Source organism: Vicugna pacos, chromosome 19, assembly GCF_048564905.1.
Source record: "Vicugna pacos chromosome 19, VicPac4, whole genome shotgun sequence".
Taxonomy (NCBI): domain Eukaryota; kingdom Metazoa; phylum Chordata; class Mammalia; order Artiodactyla; family Camelidae; genus Vicugna; species Vicugna pacos.
In genome coordinates, this window is record NC_133005.1 from 29,051,639 (window position 1) to 29,072,094 (window position 20,456).

The following is a 20,456-nucleotide window of genomic DNA, read 5'->3' on the forward strand; positions in this document are numbered from 1 at the left end:
GGCTCCCTTGAACTATATAGTGATTTGAATTCACAGAGAGTTGATGTCAGGGAGAGAGGGCAGGGGTGGGCTCTCCCACTTGGCCTCAGAGGGAGGTCTGAGAGCTCAGACATGGAGCAGGTATCTTTCTCGACTAGAAGACTAGATGAATTCAAGAAAAGAAGGGTGGTTGAAAATGACCTTCACTCTGTCAAATGTTTCTTTTGGAATTAACATGGAGCCCCACAATCGCTCCTATAACTTTTCCCCCCACGCTTTCAGAGGTTTGTCTGATAACCTATTTATTTACATGCAGCAGGGAGGCCCCTCTCTTCTGTTTGTTCTTCGAGTGCACTGACTTGTTCCATCATCTTCACCCCAGTCCTCCTCATACAGTTTATAGTGAGGAAGTAAAATACTACATACTAGCTCATATTACAACAATACAGTAGGTGAAAATGTGGTTATTCCCACTTCTGACCTCAGGCAATGCACAGCCCCATACTATGGTCCTTGTCTTCATCACATACAGAAGTTGTTGGTACCTTGGAAGAGGATGAAAAAGGGTTCCCTCTTGGGCCCTTCTGGACTCTGGCTGTCAGAGTTGGGACACATAGAAGGCCCCATATTTGGGTCTGAAAAACTTCACAAACAGGCTAGGGATGGGGAGGAAGCTCTAGAGGGATGTAGGGTCAAGAGAGGTTGTTTTAACGATGAAAAATATTTCAGCATGTTTGTGTGCTGCTGCTAAGAATGAACCAGTAAAGAAGGGAAATTGATGATCCAGGAAAGAGGAAAGATTGCTGGAGAAGTATAGGTTAGTAGTAGAGGGATTAGCAGCTGGTGCCCAAAGGAAAGCACTGGCGTTAGGTAGGCTCAGGGACGGTCATCCGCAGTAAGAGAAGGTCCAGGCTGTCAGCAGAGATGCAGACAAGTAGGCAGATGTGGTGGGAGCATGTGGAAGTACCCTCCCTGACTGCTGCTATTTTCTCAGTGACATAGGGAACAAACTCTAAGATTAAGAAAGGGAGAGGAGAAGGTAGGGTGAAGTAGGAAGATAAAGGCTGGCAGGCAACATTCAGGGCCCACTTGAGATGATGACTTTAAGGCACATCCAATCAGCACGGTTGCGTTTTCTTTCCCCCAGCACTGCATGGCTGCCTGGGGGCAGATGAAAAGTAGGTGGAGAGTGGGGGTTAAACCAGGGTTGGGGTTTTGCCAGGCAAAAAAATGAAGTGAGAGAAGAGAAAGCTACCTGAAGTTGGAATCAAAGGAGTGGCTATTATGATGGACCGGTATTTTTGAACGAATGAGCGAATGATTTAAATGCTGGGAAATAAAGGCAACGGCTGGTCTCACCCAAGCTCTAAGAGCCGGGAAGAAGCACAGTCAGCGTAGCCAGAGCAGGCCCCGGCCTCTCCTCGCTGTGCATACTGCAGACTGCCCTGGGCCTTCCAGGGCCGCACCGTGGGGCGGGCGGCAGGGGGCGCGTGAGGATGGCGGGGGCCGGGCTCTCCGGCTTCAATTCGGGCTCCGCTGCCTGCCCCACCGCCCGGGGCAGCACGGCCGCTCAAGCCCCTCAGGGCTGGAGCAGGAATGCTAGTTTGGAGCAAGAACGTAGTTGCCAAGATTAAATCCTACTAGGCAACCCAGGAGCAAGAATGTGGACATGGAGGCGAGGGGCGTGGTCGGGCCGCGGGACAGCCAATAGCACGTCAGGGGGCGGGGCCGTAGAGGCGTACGCTACCCCCGAACTCTGCCGTTAGAAGAAGACAGCCAATGAGAGAGCCGGGGAGGGGCGGCTCGGCCAATGGCGCGGGTCGGTTAGATTCAAAGGTGCCTATAAAGTGGCCTGCACGGCCGCACTGGTCCGATTCGGGTGCGTTCCGAGCACCGCCATGGCCCTGAGGTCCGATGTCCTGGATGAGCTGCCCGCCGCCTGCCTGTCGCCTTGCGGGCCGCCCAACCCGGCTGAGCTGTACAGCGAGGAGCGACGCCTGGCGCTTGAGGAGCTGGTGGTGGGCGGCCCCAACGCCTTCGCGGCCTTCCTGCGACGCGAGCGCCTCGGCCGCTTTCTGAACCCCGACGAGGTGCGAGCCATCCTGCGCTCGGCCGAGCGGCCCGGTGAGGAGGGCGCGGCGGCGGCGGGGGCCGAGGACTCCTTCGGCTCGTCCCACGACTGCTCGTCCGGCACCTACTTCCCTGAGCAGTCGGACCTGGAGCCGCCGCTGCTGGAGCTCGGCTGGCCCGCCTTCTATCAGGGCGCTTACCGCGGGGCCACGCGCGTCGAGGCGCACTTCCAGCCCCGCGGCGTAGGCGCAGGCGGCCCCTATGGCTGCAAGGACGCGCTGCGCCAGCAGCTCCGCTCGGCGCGAGAGGTGAGCTGTCCGGCCCGGCCCCTCGGGTCGCCTCGGTCCCCTGTCGGACAAGACGCCCTCTTCAAAAATGGGGAAATGAGGTCTCCTAGGAGCGCTAGTCGGGTGATCCCAGGGTCCCCGACTTGCCCCCACTCTGCGTGTATCCTCTCAGATCCCGATCCCTTGGTCACTCCTCTAGGCAGACAAGAGTGGGAGGAGTCCTGGTCCCCAAGAACACGAATTGTGCCCAAGTTCCAACTCCTAAAATTCCCCTTCCCTGGGAGTGGGGACCAGAAATCCATCCAGTTCCAACTTTCAGTTAAAACCAAACCAGATTGTCCTGGCTGTCAGTCCACACTAGGTCTCACCTTCTTGAACTCCTTGGATGCATTACCTAAGATGCACATAACCTAGGGGAAAATTCCTGAAAGATTGTCCCGGAGACAACTGTGGAGCAATAGGAAGCTGTCCTTGCTCATCACCAACACGTGCCTTTTGTTGTTGGAAGCAAATACTAGAGTGGACAAGTGAAAGCCCTGACCCCTTTCTCTCCTGCCAGCCCGGAGGGGAAGTTGCTCCTTCTGGGAATAGGTGAAGCAAGAAGTGTGCTTTTCCAGAGGCTGGGGAAAAACTACTGATACGCTTGCCTCAAGCTGTCTCTTTATTCACAGTGGGTTTTGGTGCAGCTGTGGATTTGGCTCTTAGTGTGACCGGTATTGTGGTGCAGTGAGAGGTGTTGTCTCCCTGCCAGCCAGCATGAGACTGCAGCAGAGTGCTGGGTACCTAGGGGTCAGGGAGGAAGAATGCAACACACAAGGTGGGAGGGGCAGGGAGGATGTGGCAAAAGGCACCTTCCTCCAGAGCCCTGATCACCACCTGCCACCTTGCTCGCTCCCTGACTGGCAGTGCCCAGTTTCCTGGCTGGCTACCTGTGGCAGAGACATGGCAGGTAAAACCCCAGAACATGGTAAGTCTTGGTAGGGCTCATACCCGAGTGTGTATGATTGTGGTTATGACATCTGTACATCAAGTCGGTTGAAGTAGCCTAACTAGGGACAATCCTGGACTTGCCAGTGTTTCTGATGCCGGGTGCTCTTTGCCTGATGATGGGGTTTCAGCGGGTAGGGGATATAGTTGGCTAGTGCCTTGCTTTTGTGGCAGTAGCTATGGACTCCAGCTAGGCTGTTATCAATCCTGCAGTGCTTTTGGTGTGCTGAGGGTCCTTTTGATGCAGCAGACGCTTGTGGGTCCAGTGGGAAGATATAAAAGATGAAAGAAAGAAGGCACCATTTAGGGATAGGAGTGCATTCCCATTGATTGCCTCCAGGGGGAGAGCTTGGGCACTTGGAACTTGGGAAAAGTAATGAATGAATTTCCAGGAAAGAGAGAGAGGACTTGTCCCAGGGTAGCTGCGACTGGGAACCTACCAGTCCCGCCATTGGCTTGTTTCTGTGCGCCTTTCAAAGCGTGGGTCTGCTGGGTTAAGTGAGGTACAGCATCTAAAAACATGCGCTTTATGTACAGCCTGGCTTCTGACTATAAACTGATAGCTGACCTGGTGCTCAGCTGAGCTTCACCAAAGCTGGAGGAAATATGTTTTGGGCATTTTCTTTTTTGCCTTGGACTTCTTTTTTTTTTAAAAGAAAAACATTTTTTATTGAGTTATAATCATTTTACAATGTTGTGTCAAATTCCAGCGTACAGCACAATTTTTCAGTTATACATGAACATACATATATTCATTGTCATTTTTTTTTGCTCTGAGCTACCATAAGATCGTGTATATATTTCCCTGTGCTGTGCAGTATATATCTATTCTACATATGCCTGTCAGTATCTACAAATTTTGAACTCCCAGTCTATCCCTTCCCACCCCTCCCTTGCTTTGGACTTCTTGAGAGCTGAGATGTTTGCATGTGGGAGAATACTGAACTACACAGAATTTTCCCTTATGCACGTGTACTCCAGAATCTATCCGTATACTATTGTATTTGTTGGTGAGTCATTTCTTTGTCTCTGTTGCTGTGTGAATCCGTGTTTGGCTGGGCACTGGCCCCCACAGATCAGGTGTCAGTGGAGACCTTACCTGGAAGTGCTGTGTGCCCTCATTTGGCCATGTGCTATTGCTGTGGCTCTTGGGATGTTCCTGGTACCTGAAGGGAGCCCACAGGCAAAGCTTGCCCTGCTAGGGGGTCCCACACTCCTCAGACCCATCATTCTTACCAGCTACACATTCCCTGTGTGCTTTTGTCCCAAGGGGTGCTTTGGCTATGGCCTCACCCTTGAGCATCCTTTTGATAACTTGAGCATTAGTAAAAGCTGTCATTGTGTTGACGAAGAGTCCTGCCAGGAGGAGTAGCAGCTGAGGAACCTGTTGGAGGCCCCCAGTGTGTACGTGGATGTATCCAAATTAAGGCCCTCCTGATCTTATGCAACTCTCCTCTGAGTTACAGTAGAATCTGGACAGCATCCTATGCTGGATGCCCATTTCAACCCAGGGCAGGCTCTCTCTGCCTCGCACCACTGACATTTCAGCCCAGGTGGTTTTTTGTCCTGAGGGGCTGTCCAGGGCATGATAGGATGCTGAGCAGCATGCCTGGCCTCCACCCCGTGGATGCCAGAAGCACTGACCCTGCCACTAAAAAGGTCACCACTTTCAAAAATGACTTGATAGTCCCCTTGATGAGTAAACGGACCCTTCTGCACAGCACAGTGCCCGGCAGCTCTGAAGAGGCATGGGGACTGGCTCTGTTTTCTGTTACGAAGTGGCTAGAACTGCACTGACTGGTGCGGCAGCTGTAAGCCACTGGTGGCTGTTTAAGTTTATGTGACTTCAAATGACATCCTATAAAAAATTCATTTCCTCTGTTGTGCTAGTTATGTTTCAAGTACTGAATCGCTACTTGTGGTTAGTGGCTACCGTGTTGGACAGCACAGATACAGAACATTTCCAGAAGGTTCTGTTGGACAGCACCTGTCTACAACAATGTGTATCATCTGCTACCTTTTATCTACGAGGGATATGAATATATACACACACACACACATACATATATCAATACCTCTATATCCTCGTTTAGTAATATAAATGAGTCTGTATATACATATATCCTTGTTTGTATTTTTTTTAAATGGAAGAGTAAATCAAAAACTAGTTGCAATTATTATCTTATTGGGGACGGAGGAAAGGAAGGGACGAGGATGGATGCTAGGTGTGTCTGAATGTATCTTGTTTTGTAGGTTGGACTTTGGAGCCAGGCAAATGTTTTACATAGTTATAAAATGAAAGTAACTCGCAGTGATCAGGCCTTTCCTCCGCCGCAGAACCCTTCTTGATGCTTTCCCCTCCCTTCTAAAAATCCCAGCCCGCCCAGAAATGCCCCTGTGCGAGGTCGGTCCCTCCGCCGCAGGGCTGGTGAATGACTGGCTTCCCGGCCCCTGCCTTCCCAGAGCGGCACTGCGCCACTCTGCGGACCGCTCTGTAGACCTGGGCTCCACCAGCCCTTTTGTCCCTTACTGAAATTGCTAATTTTATAACCGCAGCCCATGAAATGGAGAGAAAACCGCATGCACAAATGAATTCAGGTTTCACTGTCGAAACTGACATTCTTTTTGTCTTTAAACCCTGAAGGAGATATCAAGATTGTTATTTAAAGATTTAAAAAAGAAATTTCAAGGAGATAATTTCTGTTCTATTAATACATGTAATAAATGGGGCGAACATATATATAGAGCTTTCCATTTTTTTTGTCCTTAGCCAGAAGTGGCAGGAGCCCTGGGGACCTGAAGGAAGTCTAGTTTGGGTGTCATGCGATCAGCATGAGGAATTCAGCAGACAGGCCCTTGCTGACCACTGGACAGGCTGTCTTTACATGTGCACAGACCTTTGGTAGAATTCCAAGCATCTTGCACACACGCTTAATGACTGTGGGTGGGAAGGGAGAGAAACTGAGGTACAGTGAGAAGGGGTGAGTGACATGAACTTCCTGCTCCAGGCAGAGGAAGAACTGGAATGAAAACAGGAATGTCTGACCCTGAGCGGCCCCTCCAGGCTGCTCACCTGCCTGGTCAGGGCCCCGCCTCGCCCATCGAGGTTGCTCGAATCAGGCCGCAGAGCTCCAAGGGGTCGGGCTGAGGATGCCCCGCTCAGGTGGATTGACTTGCACAGGGTGGTGGCAGAATTAGGACTGAGACCATGATTAGCCGCCATATGAGGGTTTTCTCTGGGCCAGGAACTGTCAGGTGTTCTCTCTTGTCCAAACCCACTGCAAACACTACAAGGGAGGTAGCATTATTCGCATGTTGAAGAAGCCGGCAGAGTAGAAGTTACTTACCAGAGACTACATGATGGTGCTCGGAAGTGAAGGAGCGTGCATCCCCATCCAGGTCTAACTCTGCAGCCTCTTCACATGGCGTCTGTGCCGCTGAGGTTTCCTGATTAGTCAGCAGTACGGCTCGGAGGGAGCAGTGCCCGGGGCCCTAGGCCTTGCACGTTCCCTAACGTTCACTCTGTGAGCCAGCGTGTGTTATCAGGGACCACCCTCCATGGTGGGCTCAGTGTGTGGACTTTAAGGAGTACTCTACTGATCCTTTTAGGATTTACTCCAGGCTCTCAATTATCTGAAGACTAGTCATTACATGTGTTTGGGATAATGTTTAATCTGACACTTTTTAATAGGTAGCTCTGGGGTCTCCCAGGCTGGGCTGAAATTCCAGTTCCTGTATTTATTTAAGTGTCACCTTGAACAAGTTCCCGCACCTCTGCATGCTTTATTTTTCTTATCAGTAAATTGGAGATAACAATTAATGGGGTTTTCAAATCTCTAGATACTTCTCTAGAGCTTTTTGGCAAATGGAAGAGATTCCAGTTCTACGTGAAAAAGTAACACAAATGGGGTCTGTGCAGATACCCCAGGGACTGCCACCCATAATCATGTGGATCACCGGGTCCCATGGTGTAAATCATCAAAGGATAGTTGGAGTGACGGAGGTAAGGCTTGAGGTTTTGTCACTCATGATGACATGGGACTTGACACAGGAGTGGCTGTTCTAGATTTGGCTGGAGAAGAGCGAGTACAGCGTGAGGACGGGGCGGCGACCAGCCATCCAGGCGCTGACAGTGGGGTGTTTCCTCCTGTCATGTTATGACCGACGTGCACCGGGCTGCAGATGGGCTTCGGCCCTGGAACAGACGCTCCAAAGCCACCACCCACAGAGCTTTCCAGCCCTACGAGGGCAGGCAGGCTCCTTATAGCACAGGCTGGGACAGGGCAGTGCCCACAGTGACTGTGTGGGCCCCTGACGGGTGTGGGGTGCCACCTTCGCATGTGTCTCTCCCTTGTCCATCCCACAGTGTGCCTCGGGGCTGGGGAGTGATGACCACTTTCAAGGCCAGGTGTACGTGTAGGGCCCAGCAGCCTGCAGCATGAACGCCAGCACCTGGATGCGGCCAGCCCGGAAGCAGGCACTTGGCGGGCTAGCGAGTGAGCCCAGAGCTCAGTTCAGTGAAGAGGCTGCCCCTTCAGAGGCTTGAGGAGCCCCTGGTCTGGTTCAACTCAGAATGGCAGTGGGGGAAGGGGTGGGCAGAGCATGTAGGGGAGCCAGGATGGGGTCTGAAGGAGGGCAGGGAGCTGATTGCTTCCACACCTGGGGCTGTTCCTCCTACAGGTGGCTTTTAAGGGTCCTGCTCTAGAAGGAGAGGAGGCGATGTTGGGTACAGGAGAAGTCAGGGAAGAAACATCTCCGTCCACCCTCTGAACGCCCTGTGGGTGTGAGAGGCCAGCGATCAAATCCAATTATTCTCAACACACACAGGAAAGGTTAAGGCTTGAAAACCAAACAATGAAACTAATAGCAAATTAAATACTTACTCACTATCCAACAAAGGTGGTGTTCGTACAATTGTTTTGTTAAGTGATGAAATCAATATTCAGTTTGGCAGGCGCCTTATACTTATGTCCCTGCTCCTGGGGCCCTGCCTCCAGCAAGCCTCCAACCCTCTGTAAGCCGGCCAGCTGGGCTGGCTTCCTTGGTCTCTGCCCCGGGGCACCTGGGTGCACGTCCATTAGCCCCATCACGCTGGGTTGCTCCCAGCTCGTCCTCTGTCTCTCCTGAGGACCAGGACTGACCCTAGATTAGTTTTTCTCTCACTTTCTCTCATGAGCTGGACTCTCATTCTCACACCTGTGCATTCAGAACCCCCTTATGAGGTTTTCCTGTGACCACAAAATCAGTTTCAAGCCCCCTCTCAAGATTGTTTCTTTTTCTGTTTCCTGTTTGTGTGGCCCTGGATCTGCCTCTGCCCTCGCCCCCTGCCCCTTCTGTCCTCCCGCAGCCAGTACAGAACATCGCTTGCCCTTCCCACTGGTCCCTTTCCCTTCTCTGCGACCCTCATGGCTTCCTGCCTGGCCCATTGTCAAAACCTCTACCACTGATTTTCCTTCTTTCAGTCTTTAGTCCTCCTAAATAAACATTTGCTGAACCTAAAAAGCTGTCTAAGTGCCGGCTGTGTTACAGGCACTTGGGTGCGTGGCCCTTTGTTGAAGGAGGCCCAGGTCTCCAGCCTGACCAGCCTTCCCGCATCAGTTTCCCCTGTCCTGCTGGGTTCACCACTGAACTCATTGCTCTTCCTAAACCTTCCCTCCGTGGCCTGTATGATACTGGAGCCTTGGGCGGCATTCAAGGCCTTCTGTGCTCTTTCTTGCTCACTCACCCGTCCCATTCATCCCTGTCGCTCCCTTTCACGCATACCCTGCGTTCCAGCCGAATTGGTACATCCCCATCATTTCCTTCCTCTTCCTCTGTCATCACGTGGCTTCCTGCCAGATGCCCGCCCCTTCACTTCTCCCCGTCCAAACCGTCCCTATTTGTAATAGCTCAAATGTCCTCTCCTCGGGGACTCCTTCTCCGCTGTTCTTTGGTAAACATTTGAGTGCCTGTGTTGGGCCTACCACTGCAAGGGAGATGCTTTACTGTCTCCCCCTCCTCCTGAAGACTCTCCTGATTTCATTATGTCTCATTTTGCTTCCTTGCATCCCACATCCTCTCTTTGTGGGAAAGTCAGGTGTTTGTTGAATTCTTTATAACCATCTTCCTGCCTAGTACAGGATTCAGCCCACAATAGACTGTGGAGATGCTGGCTGCATAATTGAACACCTGTTTCATGCCTGCGCTAAGCCCTTTCCATGCTTTGTCTCATTTAACCGTCACAACAGCCCTTTGACATAGCTGCTGTTATCCATATCTTCCAGAGGAGGAAACTGAGGCTCAGAGAGATTAAGTAACTTGCCCAGGGTCACACAGCCAGTAACCTGCACAGCTGGGATCTGTGCCCAGGCCTTTTTAGCTTTTAACCACTAAGCTATATGACCTGAATTAGTGGGATAAATATGACTCCAAAGAGGATGTATAAAAATGCAGTGGAGGATGTGAACTTTGGAAGATGCCAGCAATTTAGAAAGAACACTTCTTATTTTCTAAATCACTGTCTCCAGTGGGTTTTAGCTGTACCCTTTGCCAAGAATAACTCACAGCTGGGGCTTCCGCAACATGGGGTGGGGGAGGTAAGGAAGAAGGCAGCCAGAGAGAGAAATTGGTCTTCCAGAATCCCTCACAGCAGTGACTTCCTGGGAGCTTGCGTTTCAAGGACCCTCCCCTGGTAGGTGAGACTCTGAGGTTTTAGGGAAAAACAGCAGACTCTCCTCGTTGTCTCTGCACCTCTTTAACAGCCAAATAGCTAAGGGGTAATGATTCTGGGGTACTGTCCTGAGTCCTCTGGGGCCACGGAGATGAACCAATCCCTTTTAAGGGCCTCTGCTCCCACAGAAGAGGTGAGACCTATAAATAAAGCAGCTTCATGTTCAGAAAAGGAGTTGATGTGATTCAAAGAGATTCCTGTTTTTTGGCTGTGCTTGGGAGGAGGGAGACACCTCGTAGCTCCAGCCTGCAAAAGGGCTCCACGCCTTAGCCCTAAAGAGAGTGCTTTCATAAGGTGGCCTGGTTGCAGTGGCTTGTACTTGGCCTGTTTTTATCTATTTGTTTACTTTTTTTAGGCAGGGAAGAGAAGGTAATTAGGTTTATTTATTTAAATGGAGGTACTGGGGATTGAACCTAGGACCTCATGCACGCTAAGCCCGCAGTCTACCACTGAACTACGCCTTCCCCACGTCAGCCTGCATGTTTTGATCCCCCCACAGCCCTGCTCTCAGACCCGCAGGGGTGTGATTAGACTCTGCCGCTGAAGCCGCCTCTCTGTAGCAGGAAGGCCGGGAACTGGCAGGTGTCCCCCTGCGCTGAACTGCCTGGACCGCTCAAACTCTGGGCTGGTCACGTGGATCTGCGAACCGATACTCGAGGGATCTTTTGTACCCTGCACTTCTTGCAACGCAGTCATTTAATTCTCACTACAAACCTACTTTGCAGCTAAGGAAACAGACTTTCAAAGCAGCTGTAATTTGCCTGAGGCCACAGGGCGGAGGCAGCCCTCAATTAAAGTCTGTGCTGCGTGTGTAAAATTGATCAGGATGCACAAATGGAGCCAGGATGTTGGGGAGAAGAAGGGACTGGTGCAAGCTTCAGGGCAGCATCCTTAGGACAAATTTCTGTCTTGTTGCGGGCTTGCGCCGTGGACACATCCCGAAGTAGAGGGATCGCCTTTTACAGAGGAGAGGCTGGCTCTGGAAGTCATTTGGTTAGAGCCCACCCTGTGTGTGTGTGTGGGGGGGGGTGGACGAGATGCAGATTCTGCGACATGCAGGGATGGAGGCAAGAGATGGGAGCATCAGCTTGCCTGGTTTGATTGGTTTCGAGCCATGAATTGGTGGCAGATGGGGCGGGCCTTTCCAGATTATAGTAAAAAATCATCCTATGATCCTAAATCAGACAGTAATCAAACTCAGACTTGGGGAATGGTACACCCAGAAGGGGGCCTCAGAGATAAGGTTTTATATACTTGGAAACAAGCCATATGCCTAAGATAATGGTGTGCCAGCCACAGAACCTCAGTAACTTGCTGGTCTGAGCTGATCCTGTAAGATGGGGGTTTTAGTAAAGGAAAGGAGTTGACTGGAACAGGTTCATAGGAGGGCAAGGTAGTTTTGAGAAATTTGCAGTGTGGAGGAGAGTGGCTAGGAGGCTGGTGGGAAGGTTAGCTGGGTGAAGTCAAGATTTGTAGGATACAGTGGCCTGAGCATCTTTGGAAATGGAAAAGGGTCCACAGTAAGGGGAAACCTGATACTGTGGAAGGAGAAGGAAAGATATCAGAAGTTGGGGCTCCCTCTGCAGCTCTGAGATGGGGTCTGGAGTCCGGACAGAGAGCTGTAAGGTGCTGTCCTTGTGGGCTGACCACTTGATCTTCCCTCTGCCCCTCGCCTCAGGTGATCGCAGTGGTGATGGATGTTTTCACGGACATCGACATCTTCCGAGACCTGCAGGAAATCTGCCGGAAACAGGGAGTAGCCGTATACATCCTTCTGGACCAGTCTCTACTCTCTCAGTTTTTGGATATGTGCATGGATCTGAAAGTTCATCCTGAACAGGAAAAGGTTGGTGTTACACTGTTTCTAGTTTCACCACAATGAGCACATAACACCCGAATATCCGCAATCTACCTGGCGGTTGGTGGTGGTATCCACATTGCAAGGGAGGGACCTGGGGTTGGGAGCAAGTCGTGTGCCTGAAGTCTCACAGAAAAGAAAGGACAGAGTCAGGACTCAGACCTCAGCCTCTCCCTCACACTGTGCTGCCTCCTCATAGGGAGCTTGTCTGTGGCTGGCAGCTGCACCAGTAGGCCCCAATTTTAATCGTAACAACCACACTTAACAGGGTTCTGCACTGTCCTAGGCTCCTGACAGTGTTACCCAACTTCATCCTCACAGCCAGCCCGTCAGGTAAGCAGCATTATGTCTGTGCTTCAGATCGGGAAGTACTGTAGCCCAGTGGTGGGACGGAGTTGGACTCTCCGTCTGTCTGCCTGCCTCCAGCCCTGGGGTTCTTAATCGCTGTCACTTAATCACTGTCACATGCTGCCTCTCACTTCTCATTATTATAAAATTAGACTTATTATGTCCTTTGCTTGGAGCATGAAAGTAATTTGAGCTTAAGTATTTAAATGTAAGGTTATATAACTCAGCTAGCTTGTTCTCTTTCATGGAAAGAGGCAAGAAAAAAGTCACGTATTACACTATCCCCTTTTTAAAAATTAAGCAACTTATGAGCTTCCAAACTTAATCCATCAACTTGGTTCATCACCTTAAGTCATCAACTTTGTTTATCACTTATGTGAGTGTCTGCTTTAAGCTACTCACTACTCCAGGTACTGGAAATAAAGCAGTGAGCAAAGTGGACGAAGAGTTCAGGCCTTGGTACTGTAGGTTACCACATAGAGGATGTGAACTTAACACCTCGTTATCATCAAGCAATTTGGTGTACAAAATTTTGGCTGTTTAACTTCTCCCACTGAGCTCTTGATGATTGTTCTCCCTAATGAGGAAACTGAGGATTGGTTTTAGTTAGGTGCCTATTAACTTGTCACTGGTGCTACAAAGCAAATTCACGATGGAGGTAGGATTGAAGCTTGGAGACCGAAGGGAACAGCCAGCCGTGTGATCTGATGGTCAGTTTAAAAATGAGATCAGGTGGACCCAAGGGAAATGCAAGTCAGGCATGGAAAAGCACATCTTCATCCAGCCAGAGGTTCAGCCCATGCCTGCTCTGCCAGGGGGCCTGGTGAAGAAATTGAAGGTGTCGATGTTTAATTTCAGGGCGCTGTTGCTGTAATTGACGTTACGTGTGAGTAGCAGGAAAATCACAGAATAGTCTGACCACTGCTTCCATTGAAGTGATTGGCTCTGATTCACCCGCCCGACAGAAGTCTAGGAACATTTGCCGACTCAGCTGCCCACTGCTGGCTGCTGCCTTTGTGGGTGTTCAGATCGTCTAGGAAGGGTCAGAAGGAAGTCTTTACCTTTGGCCTCGCCGCTATTCATCGGGTCTTAGCTTCTCCCTTGGGACGCACCATCTTCCCTGGGGCTTCACTCACAAGGGCATGTCAGGGCTGTTGACTCTGCACCCTCACTTCGTGGGCCTGGCTTCTCCCACCCTGGCACTATGGCTGGTCCAGAACGTTGGGTGTCCTGTCTCTGGGAGCTTGGTCACACGTTTATGTGCACTCAAAAGTGCTTTGGCCACAGTCACAGAGGCCTGCCAGGTACATGCCAAAAGGAAAGATGCACAAAACCACCGAGATCTGCCTGCAGTGATGCTCTTTGTGCTTGTTATATGTGGATCCTTTGACGCTCTGCTCGGGAATCTCCAGGAAGCCCTCCCCTGCCAGCTCCACGTGCACCTCTATGGAAGCTTCTAGTTTGGGGGGTTTTTAATACTCATTTTGAAATAATTTGATTTACAAAGGAGTTACCAAAATAATATAATATAAGGGATCCCTAAATACTCTTTACTCCAATTCCCTAAATGTTAATGTCTTACAAACTTCAGTACAAGTTTCAAAATCAGGAAATAAGCTTGATATGCTATTATCTACTCTACAGACCTAGGACATTTCACTATCCTTCCACAAATGTCCTTTTTCTTACCCAGGATCCAGTCCAGGACCATATCTTGTCATTTCTCCTTAGCATCCTCTTATCTGGAGCTGTTCCTTTCTCTTTCTTTGTCTTTTAGGGTCTTCATGCTTTAGAAGAATACTAGCCAGTTTCCTGTAGAATTTGAATTTGTCTGATGTTTTCTCCTGGTTAAATTCATATTTTTCATTTTGGTGAGAACATCACAGGAGTGATGTTATGTTATGCCATAGCTTTTTTGTTTTGTCTTTTGTCTGTATTTTGAAATGATGATAGGTTCACAGAAGTGGCAAAGATAGCACATAGAGGTTTCCATGTTTCCTTCATCCAGTCTCCCCTGTGGTTACACCTTACGTAACTTACAGCACAGTATCAAAACCTGGAAATTGATATGGGCACCATGTGTGTCGATAGTTCTGTGCCATTTTATCACATGTGTACCTATGTTTAACCACCCCCACCATCAGAATACAGGTGGTGTATTCTGCCTAATAGACTATACTCTATTCCATCATCACACAAAGATTTTCCTCCTGCTACATCTTTATGGTCACATCCACTCCCCTCCCCTGGATCTTTCACTCCAGCAACCACTAATTTATGCCCTGTCTCTCTAATTTTGTCATTTAAAGAATGTTATGTAAATGGAATTATACAGTATGTGACCTTTTGAGATTGGCTTTTTTTCACTCGGCATAACGCCCTTGAGATCTGTCCAGACTGTAGTGTGTAGCAATAGTCTGTTCCTCTCTATTGCTGAACAGTATCATATGTTATGGTTGGACCATAGTTTGTTTAACCATTCACCCACTGAAGGCCATTAGGGCAGTTTCCAGTTTTTCATTATTATGAATAAAGTTGCTATGGATATTTTTGTACAGGTTGTTGTGCAGACAAAGGTTTTCACTTCTCTGGACAATGTCATATCTTGCTATAGTTTTTTAATCATTCATCACTTTTCTCTCTCTTTGTCCTTGAGGATAAGGAGTATGCCTTCTATCTGTGTTGTCTCAAGCCTTGGCACATAGTAAAGGCTTTCTTTGTTGAATGAATGAGAGACTCGAACAAAAAAATCTTAAACATATAATTTGAACATGTAAGGTTTCTAAAGATATATGACCACTGATCTGCTCCGAAGAATGATGATTGTCTTAGTATTTTGCATACCATTATGTTTGCATTTCTGTGTGTCATTTTCAAGGATAATTATGCATACACATGCAATATGTGGCCCCAGTGTATTACCAGAGCACCATTTTGCTAATTATGTGCTTGTGGGAGAAATGACATTGCTCATGAAGCCACATGTGATAGGGGTGTTTCAGCCTCCGAAGTCCTGTGTCAGAGAAGTCCTGCCTCTGTTCCTGTCCCCACACCCATCACGTGTGGGGTAAGTGTGGATGCCTATTATTCACTAGCAATGCTACTCAACAAAAGAGGAGGAGAAATATCAGTTTAGCTCCTTTAAGCCTTTGTTAAAATGTTACTTATTACTAGCATGTTTTCTTTGACGATTTTATGCCCCACATTTTGTTTCAAAATCCTTTCCTGGATTCTGTTGTTCATCGTCTCCAAAAAGTGAGGCTTCCTTTAGAGCACACGTCCACAGGAACTAAGGGCCTCAAAAATCACTATGAGGAAAAGGCACACGAGAAGATGGACTAAGTGTGAAGCAGCATTACTTGAGTCCTGAGAATCACCTGGGTCGTGTACAGTGCGGGTTGGTACTGAGTGGTGACCGTGAGCTGCTCATCTGCCAATAAGCGTGTCTTTTGGAAGCTGTAAGTAAACTCAGCCCTCTTTATCCATGTGTTCACGGGATGGTTCACTTCTTTCTCTCCCACGCCTCCACCCCCAGCTGATGACCGTTCGGACGATTACAGGGAATATTTACTACGCCAGGTCAGGAACTAAAATTGTTGGCAAGGTTCATGAAAAGTTCACACTGATTGATGGCATTCGTGTGGCCACGGGCTCTTACAGGTGAGTTTCTAACCCGTCTGTGCTTGTTGCTCTAAACTCATTAGGGGAAGTGTGGGCTCTAGGGGTCCCAGCTGCTTGTCTCCCTCCACGTGAGCCTCTGCAGCTGAGCATTCTGCGATGTGTGCATCCGTGTGTGTGTGTGTATGTGTGAGAGAGAGTAGGTGAATCAGAGCCTTCTCCGCTGGGAGGTGGTTGGGGTAGGGTCACCTCCTCGGCCCCATGGGCCACAAAACTCAAGTCCAGAGCTTGAAGCTTGCTGGGAGCCCCAGAGGCAAGTGGGTCCAAGATTCTGGGCTCAGCCAGGACTGCAGTGGATGTGTTGGGGCTTCACAGTGACAGGAATAGTCCCAAATCCTGTTCCTTGGGGCCTTTGACCCGTCCTTGTCCCTGCTTGCTTGGAGGGGAGGGCAGTTGCAGGCATCGGCCTCCGTGTGGAGGGCACAGCCGGAGCGTCACTCCTTCGCGCTGCTTCAAGCCTGTGACTTAGGTGCTTTAGTCTAGAAAGTACTGATGATATTTCTGGCTCCACCTCTGAAGTCTCACTTTGGCAACGGCACCGAGGGTAGAGTACAGGGAAGCTGAAGGCAGGCGGAGATAACGAGTGGTAAACCCCAGTCTTCAGAGGCTAAGATACACCACCATGTTCACTCCCGTGGCTCGGATGGTAGCATGTTTCGCCACCTCGGTGTTAGATCGTCTGATGGTTCACATGAGATGTGTCTCTACAGTTTAAAAAAGAAACACACATTTTTGAAGAAACACCCATCCCAGGGTGGTAATTGTGTGCCAGCCCCGGGTAAAGGGGGTGTGCAGGTGTCCCTGCGAGATGAGCAGTCAGACCAACAAACTCTGTAGTCTTTCTTCTCCAACTACTGTCATTGTTCGGAACAAAATTTGAACTCTTTCTCAGGACATCCTTTCATAAGAAGTTTGAAAATAGCACGAGCAAGCTAGCTCTTCACCCAAAGTGGTATTTATCTATATTAACCAAACTAAGCTCCACATGGTTTTTGGCTGTTCTGAAATATAAAATATAAAAATTACCCCCTGCAAAAGGAAATATGCTGCTGCTGAGATGGAGGATGATGACAACTTCCGTTTGCTTAGGACATTTTATGATCCTGTAGTGTTGGAGAGGTGTCTAGTTTACATGATCTCAGAGGGTTTTCAAAAGGACCTTTCTTCTCAGGCTCTGAAGGCAGCTGTCAAAGTGAATTTGCATTGACCTGTGTTCTTGGTTGCAAGAGACAGAGTTGAAACTATGTTTCATGATTTGTGATGTAAAACACCCTACTCTGATACAAATTTCTTTGTCAGTGGGGCAGTTGCAAGTGCAGAAAGCTAACTCAGACTAGTTCATGCAAATTGGAATTTAATGACTCTGGTGTAAAAAGGCTCTGTTGGTTTTCAGCTCACCTTGACCAAGAGGCCATGCATTTATCAGAACACTGTTTCCTGGGTCTGCTTTTGTCTGGTTGATCCTTATTCTCAGTCAGGCTCTCCCTTTGCAGGCAAAGATCCCGGCTTACCCACGTGGCCTCTAGCAGCTAGCTTCGGAATAGAGAGCCTTTCTTTCTCTCTGCACTGGTATCGGTCCTTGAAAAACTACTTGGCTTTTGCTGGCTCAGTGCCCCCCCTGAGTAGACCCCAGTATCCCAGGGTCTAGGATACTCTGGCCAGCCTGGGTCACCTGCCCACCTTATTGTGATTGGAGAAGGTACATCAGTGAAAGGTCTCTGAGGCGAAGTGGGCGAGCTCCTGCTACCCTAGAAAGAAGAAGCGGTACTGGACAGCTAGGGGCACATGGCCACTATTCAGCTCTAAACGTGTGCTGAGAACAGTGTCATCGTTAGAATGACCACCACATCTCCCATTGTGAAAGTGGCAGCATGGAGGTGGTGGTGAGGAGCTCTGTCCCTGCAGTTCTTAAGGACTGGGGCCTAGTCTAGGCTCTGCCACCAGCTTCCCACTGTGACAACGCTAGGCGGCTTCCTCACTCCTCAAATGAGGGCTCTGGCCTCAGTGCTTTAGAAACCCTTTCTAGATTTTAGCACCTCTGCGGCTGAGGTGTGTAGGTTTCAGCGTGTTGGTTAAACAGTGGCTTTTTAACGTTTTCTGTTAATGCATCCCTACGCTATATACTGTGCTAAGGCTGGCTGAATTCACACCAAATGGTCAGTGTGCTGTCTGTCACTGGAATTGTGACCTTTATGCCACAGAATATCTGGGCTTTATATTCAGATCGACAATAAATACCTGAAGATTGCTCATCCTTACCAGCTTCTGTTTGTTTTGTTTTTAATCCTGAAGTTTTACATGGACGGATGGCAAATTAAACAGCAGTAACTTGGTCATTCTGTCTGGCCAAGTGGTGGAGCACTTTGATCTGGAGTTCCGAATCCTGTATGCACAGTCAAAGCCCATCAGCTCCAAACTCCTGTCCAACTTCCGAAGCAGTGGCAAGTTTGACCATCTTGTCGACCAGAAACCACTGTCCAAGGAGCTCACGCTGGGCAACCTGCTGCGGCTACGGCTGGCCAGGCTCTCGAGCACCCCCAAGAAGGCTGAGCCGGGCTGCGCAGAGGGCCGGGCAGAGGCCAGGCATGGGGACTCCGGCTCCTCCACCATCAGTGAGGAAGACTACCTCGGCAGCCGCAGGGACAGACCAGAGAGTGGGAAGGCGACCGATGCTGCCACGCAGACGGAGCCAGGAGAGGAGACTCTGGCTGTGAGTGTGAATGATGCAGGGACACAAACCGGCACTGCCACTGCATGTGCTGGCACCCAGACCACAGTCACCACCAGGGTGGTGAGCTCCCAAACCGAGGTCCAGTCCACGTCGGCCACCACCCAGACCGACACGGATGAGAACCTTCTCTTCTCTCAGGGAACCCAGTCGAAAGAAGGGTCACCAGTATCAAGGATGTCTGTGTCAAGATCTTCCAGTTTGCGGTCTTCCTCCTCTCTGTCCTCCCAAGGCTCTGTGGCCAGCTCCATTAGCTCCCAGACTTCTCTCCGAGCCACCGACCTCATCACACCCGGGCACCCTACGTTTTGGAGCACCCCCCGCTTGGATCTGTGCTTTAGAGACTCATTCAGAAACTTGAACAAAGAGCGGCAGTTTCACTTGGCTGGAATCAGGTCCCGGCTCAACCACATGCTGGCTATGCTCTCAAGGAGAACATTCCTTACTGAAAACTACCTCGGCTTTGGTTCTGGGAGTTTCACCAGATCATCAGCTCATTTGCTGGCGGTCAGAGATATCACACTTTATCCCTCCTACCAGTGACTGCTCTGCGCATGCACAGCCTCCGGCTTGGAGTAGACGACGTCAGAGCATCCTGCTTTACACGATGTCTCCTGTCCCTAATTGCCTTTCTTTCACTCTGTCTTTGAATTCTAGAAACTGCTCATTACTGTATGTGCTTTAGTTTTATTTTATTTTTAATCATGTATAAACCAGGTATTGGTTTTATATTTAAACACTATGGGTACAGGTTTTTTGCACTATTTTATTATTGATTTCCTTTCAAGAGAATGTTTCGGGGTTCTCAGACAATTCAGGTAAGAGAGAAAATATGTTTTGCATTTTTCTAGATATGTGTACTCTTCTGTTTTAGAGGTTTGAATCACTTGTTTTTATGATCAAATCCTAATTAGAAAAAACTTAAAACTGTTTCTTAAGTGTCTGTCTCTCCTTTAGAATATCTGTTCTTAGCATTAAATAGTTGTAAACAACGCTTGTTTGGTGATGGCTCCTGGTTTTTTTGTCTGTTCACTTTTCTCTCTTGCACTTTTCTGTTTAACTCTAGGAGTGTGCCACAAGTAAATGCACCTAATACATAGTTATGCAGGGTTTTTTGTTTTTAGCAGTGTTAGGGTGGAGAAGTAGATGATCCAAATTATAAAAGAGAAAATATCCACTTAAAAGTTAGAACACATAGGGTGATACCTTCCTTAGTGACAGGAGTATGGATGTCACTAGCTCCGTAGTTTGGATGAGGAAACCTACCAGACCTCACGGTTCTTTTCGTGTGCTCCAGCTTGTCTTTTTCAAAGAAGCAGCTTGAGCTATTCAGACGAGGACCTGAGTTCTGTGCTCTGCCATAGAAAGCCTCAGCGTGCATTCCTGGATTTATCCCTGGTAGTAACTCTAGTGGCCCCACGGGCGTAATTTCATCAGATGGGTGTATTGACAGTGATTTAGCAATCTAATATCCTGGAGCAGGGGCCAAAGAGGACACTGACAATTATTCCAGATTCCTAGTCCAGTGGCAGGCAATGCAACTGGTTTCTACACCCTGCTAAGCAGGATTGGTATGCCTGTGGAATCCTGTTTTTGTCCAGTCTCCTTTCTGTGGACAGACAAAAGGAAGAGAGTTAGGTGATGGTTTCCTCCTTCTCCTGAACCGACAAGAGCAAAAAAGATCTAAAATAGGGGAGGGGGGAGGGTGTTGTCTGCCACATGCGCAGATTCTGATGTGCCTAGATCCTGAGCACGCCTGCAGGTTTCCATGTGTGCACTGGGATTCCCTTATGGTCACCAGATTACTGGCTG

At 49.2% G+C, this 20,456-nt stretch overlaps 1 protein-coding gene across 1 annotated transcript; it reads left to right on the forward strand.

Annotated features, from left to right (window-relative positions):
- The first annotated feature begins 1,852 nt into the window (after positions 1–1,852).
- FAM83D (family with sequence similarity 83 member D) lies at positions 1,853–19,638 on the forward strand. The gene is made up of 4 exons (XM_015237819.3): positions 1,853–2,357; positions 11,711–11,878; positions 15,774–15,898; positions 18,209–19,638. Exons 1-4 carry the CDS (start codon positions 1,878–1,880, stop codon positions 19,185–19,187), a joined length of 1,752 nt encoding a protein of 583 aa, XP_015093305.1. The 5' UTR covers positions 1,853–1,877; the 3' UTR covers positions 19,188–19,638.
- Positions 19,639–20,456: the final 818 nt, after the last annotated feature.

Bases quoted from the DNA above. Each gene is read 5' to 3' on its own strand.
- FAM83D (XM_015237819.3), top strand. From the start codon at position 1,878: ATGGCCCTGAGGTCCGATGTCCTGGATGAGCTGCCCGCCGCCTGCCTG. The intron at 2,358-11,710 runs GTGAGCTGTCCG...CCCTCGCCTCAG, and splicing joins AGCTCCGCTCGGCGCGAGAG to GTGATCGCAGTGGTGATGGA. The intron at 15,899-18,208 runs GTGAGTTTCTAA...TTAATCCTGAAG, and splicing joins GTGGCCACGGGCTCTTACAG to TTTTACATGGACGGATGGCA.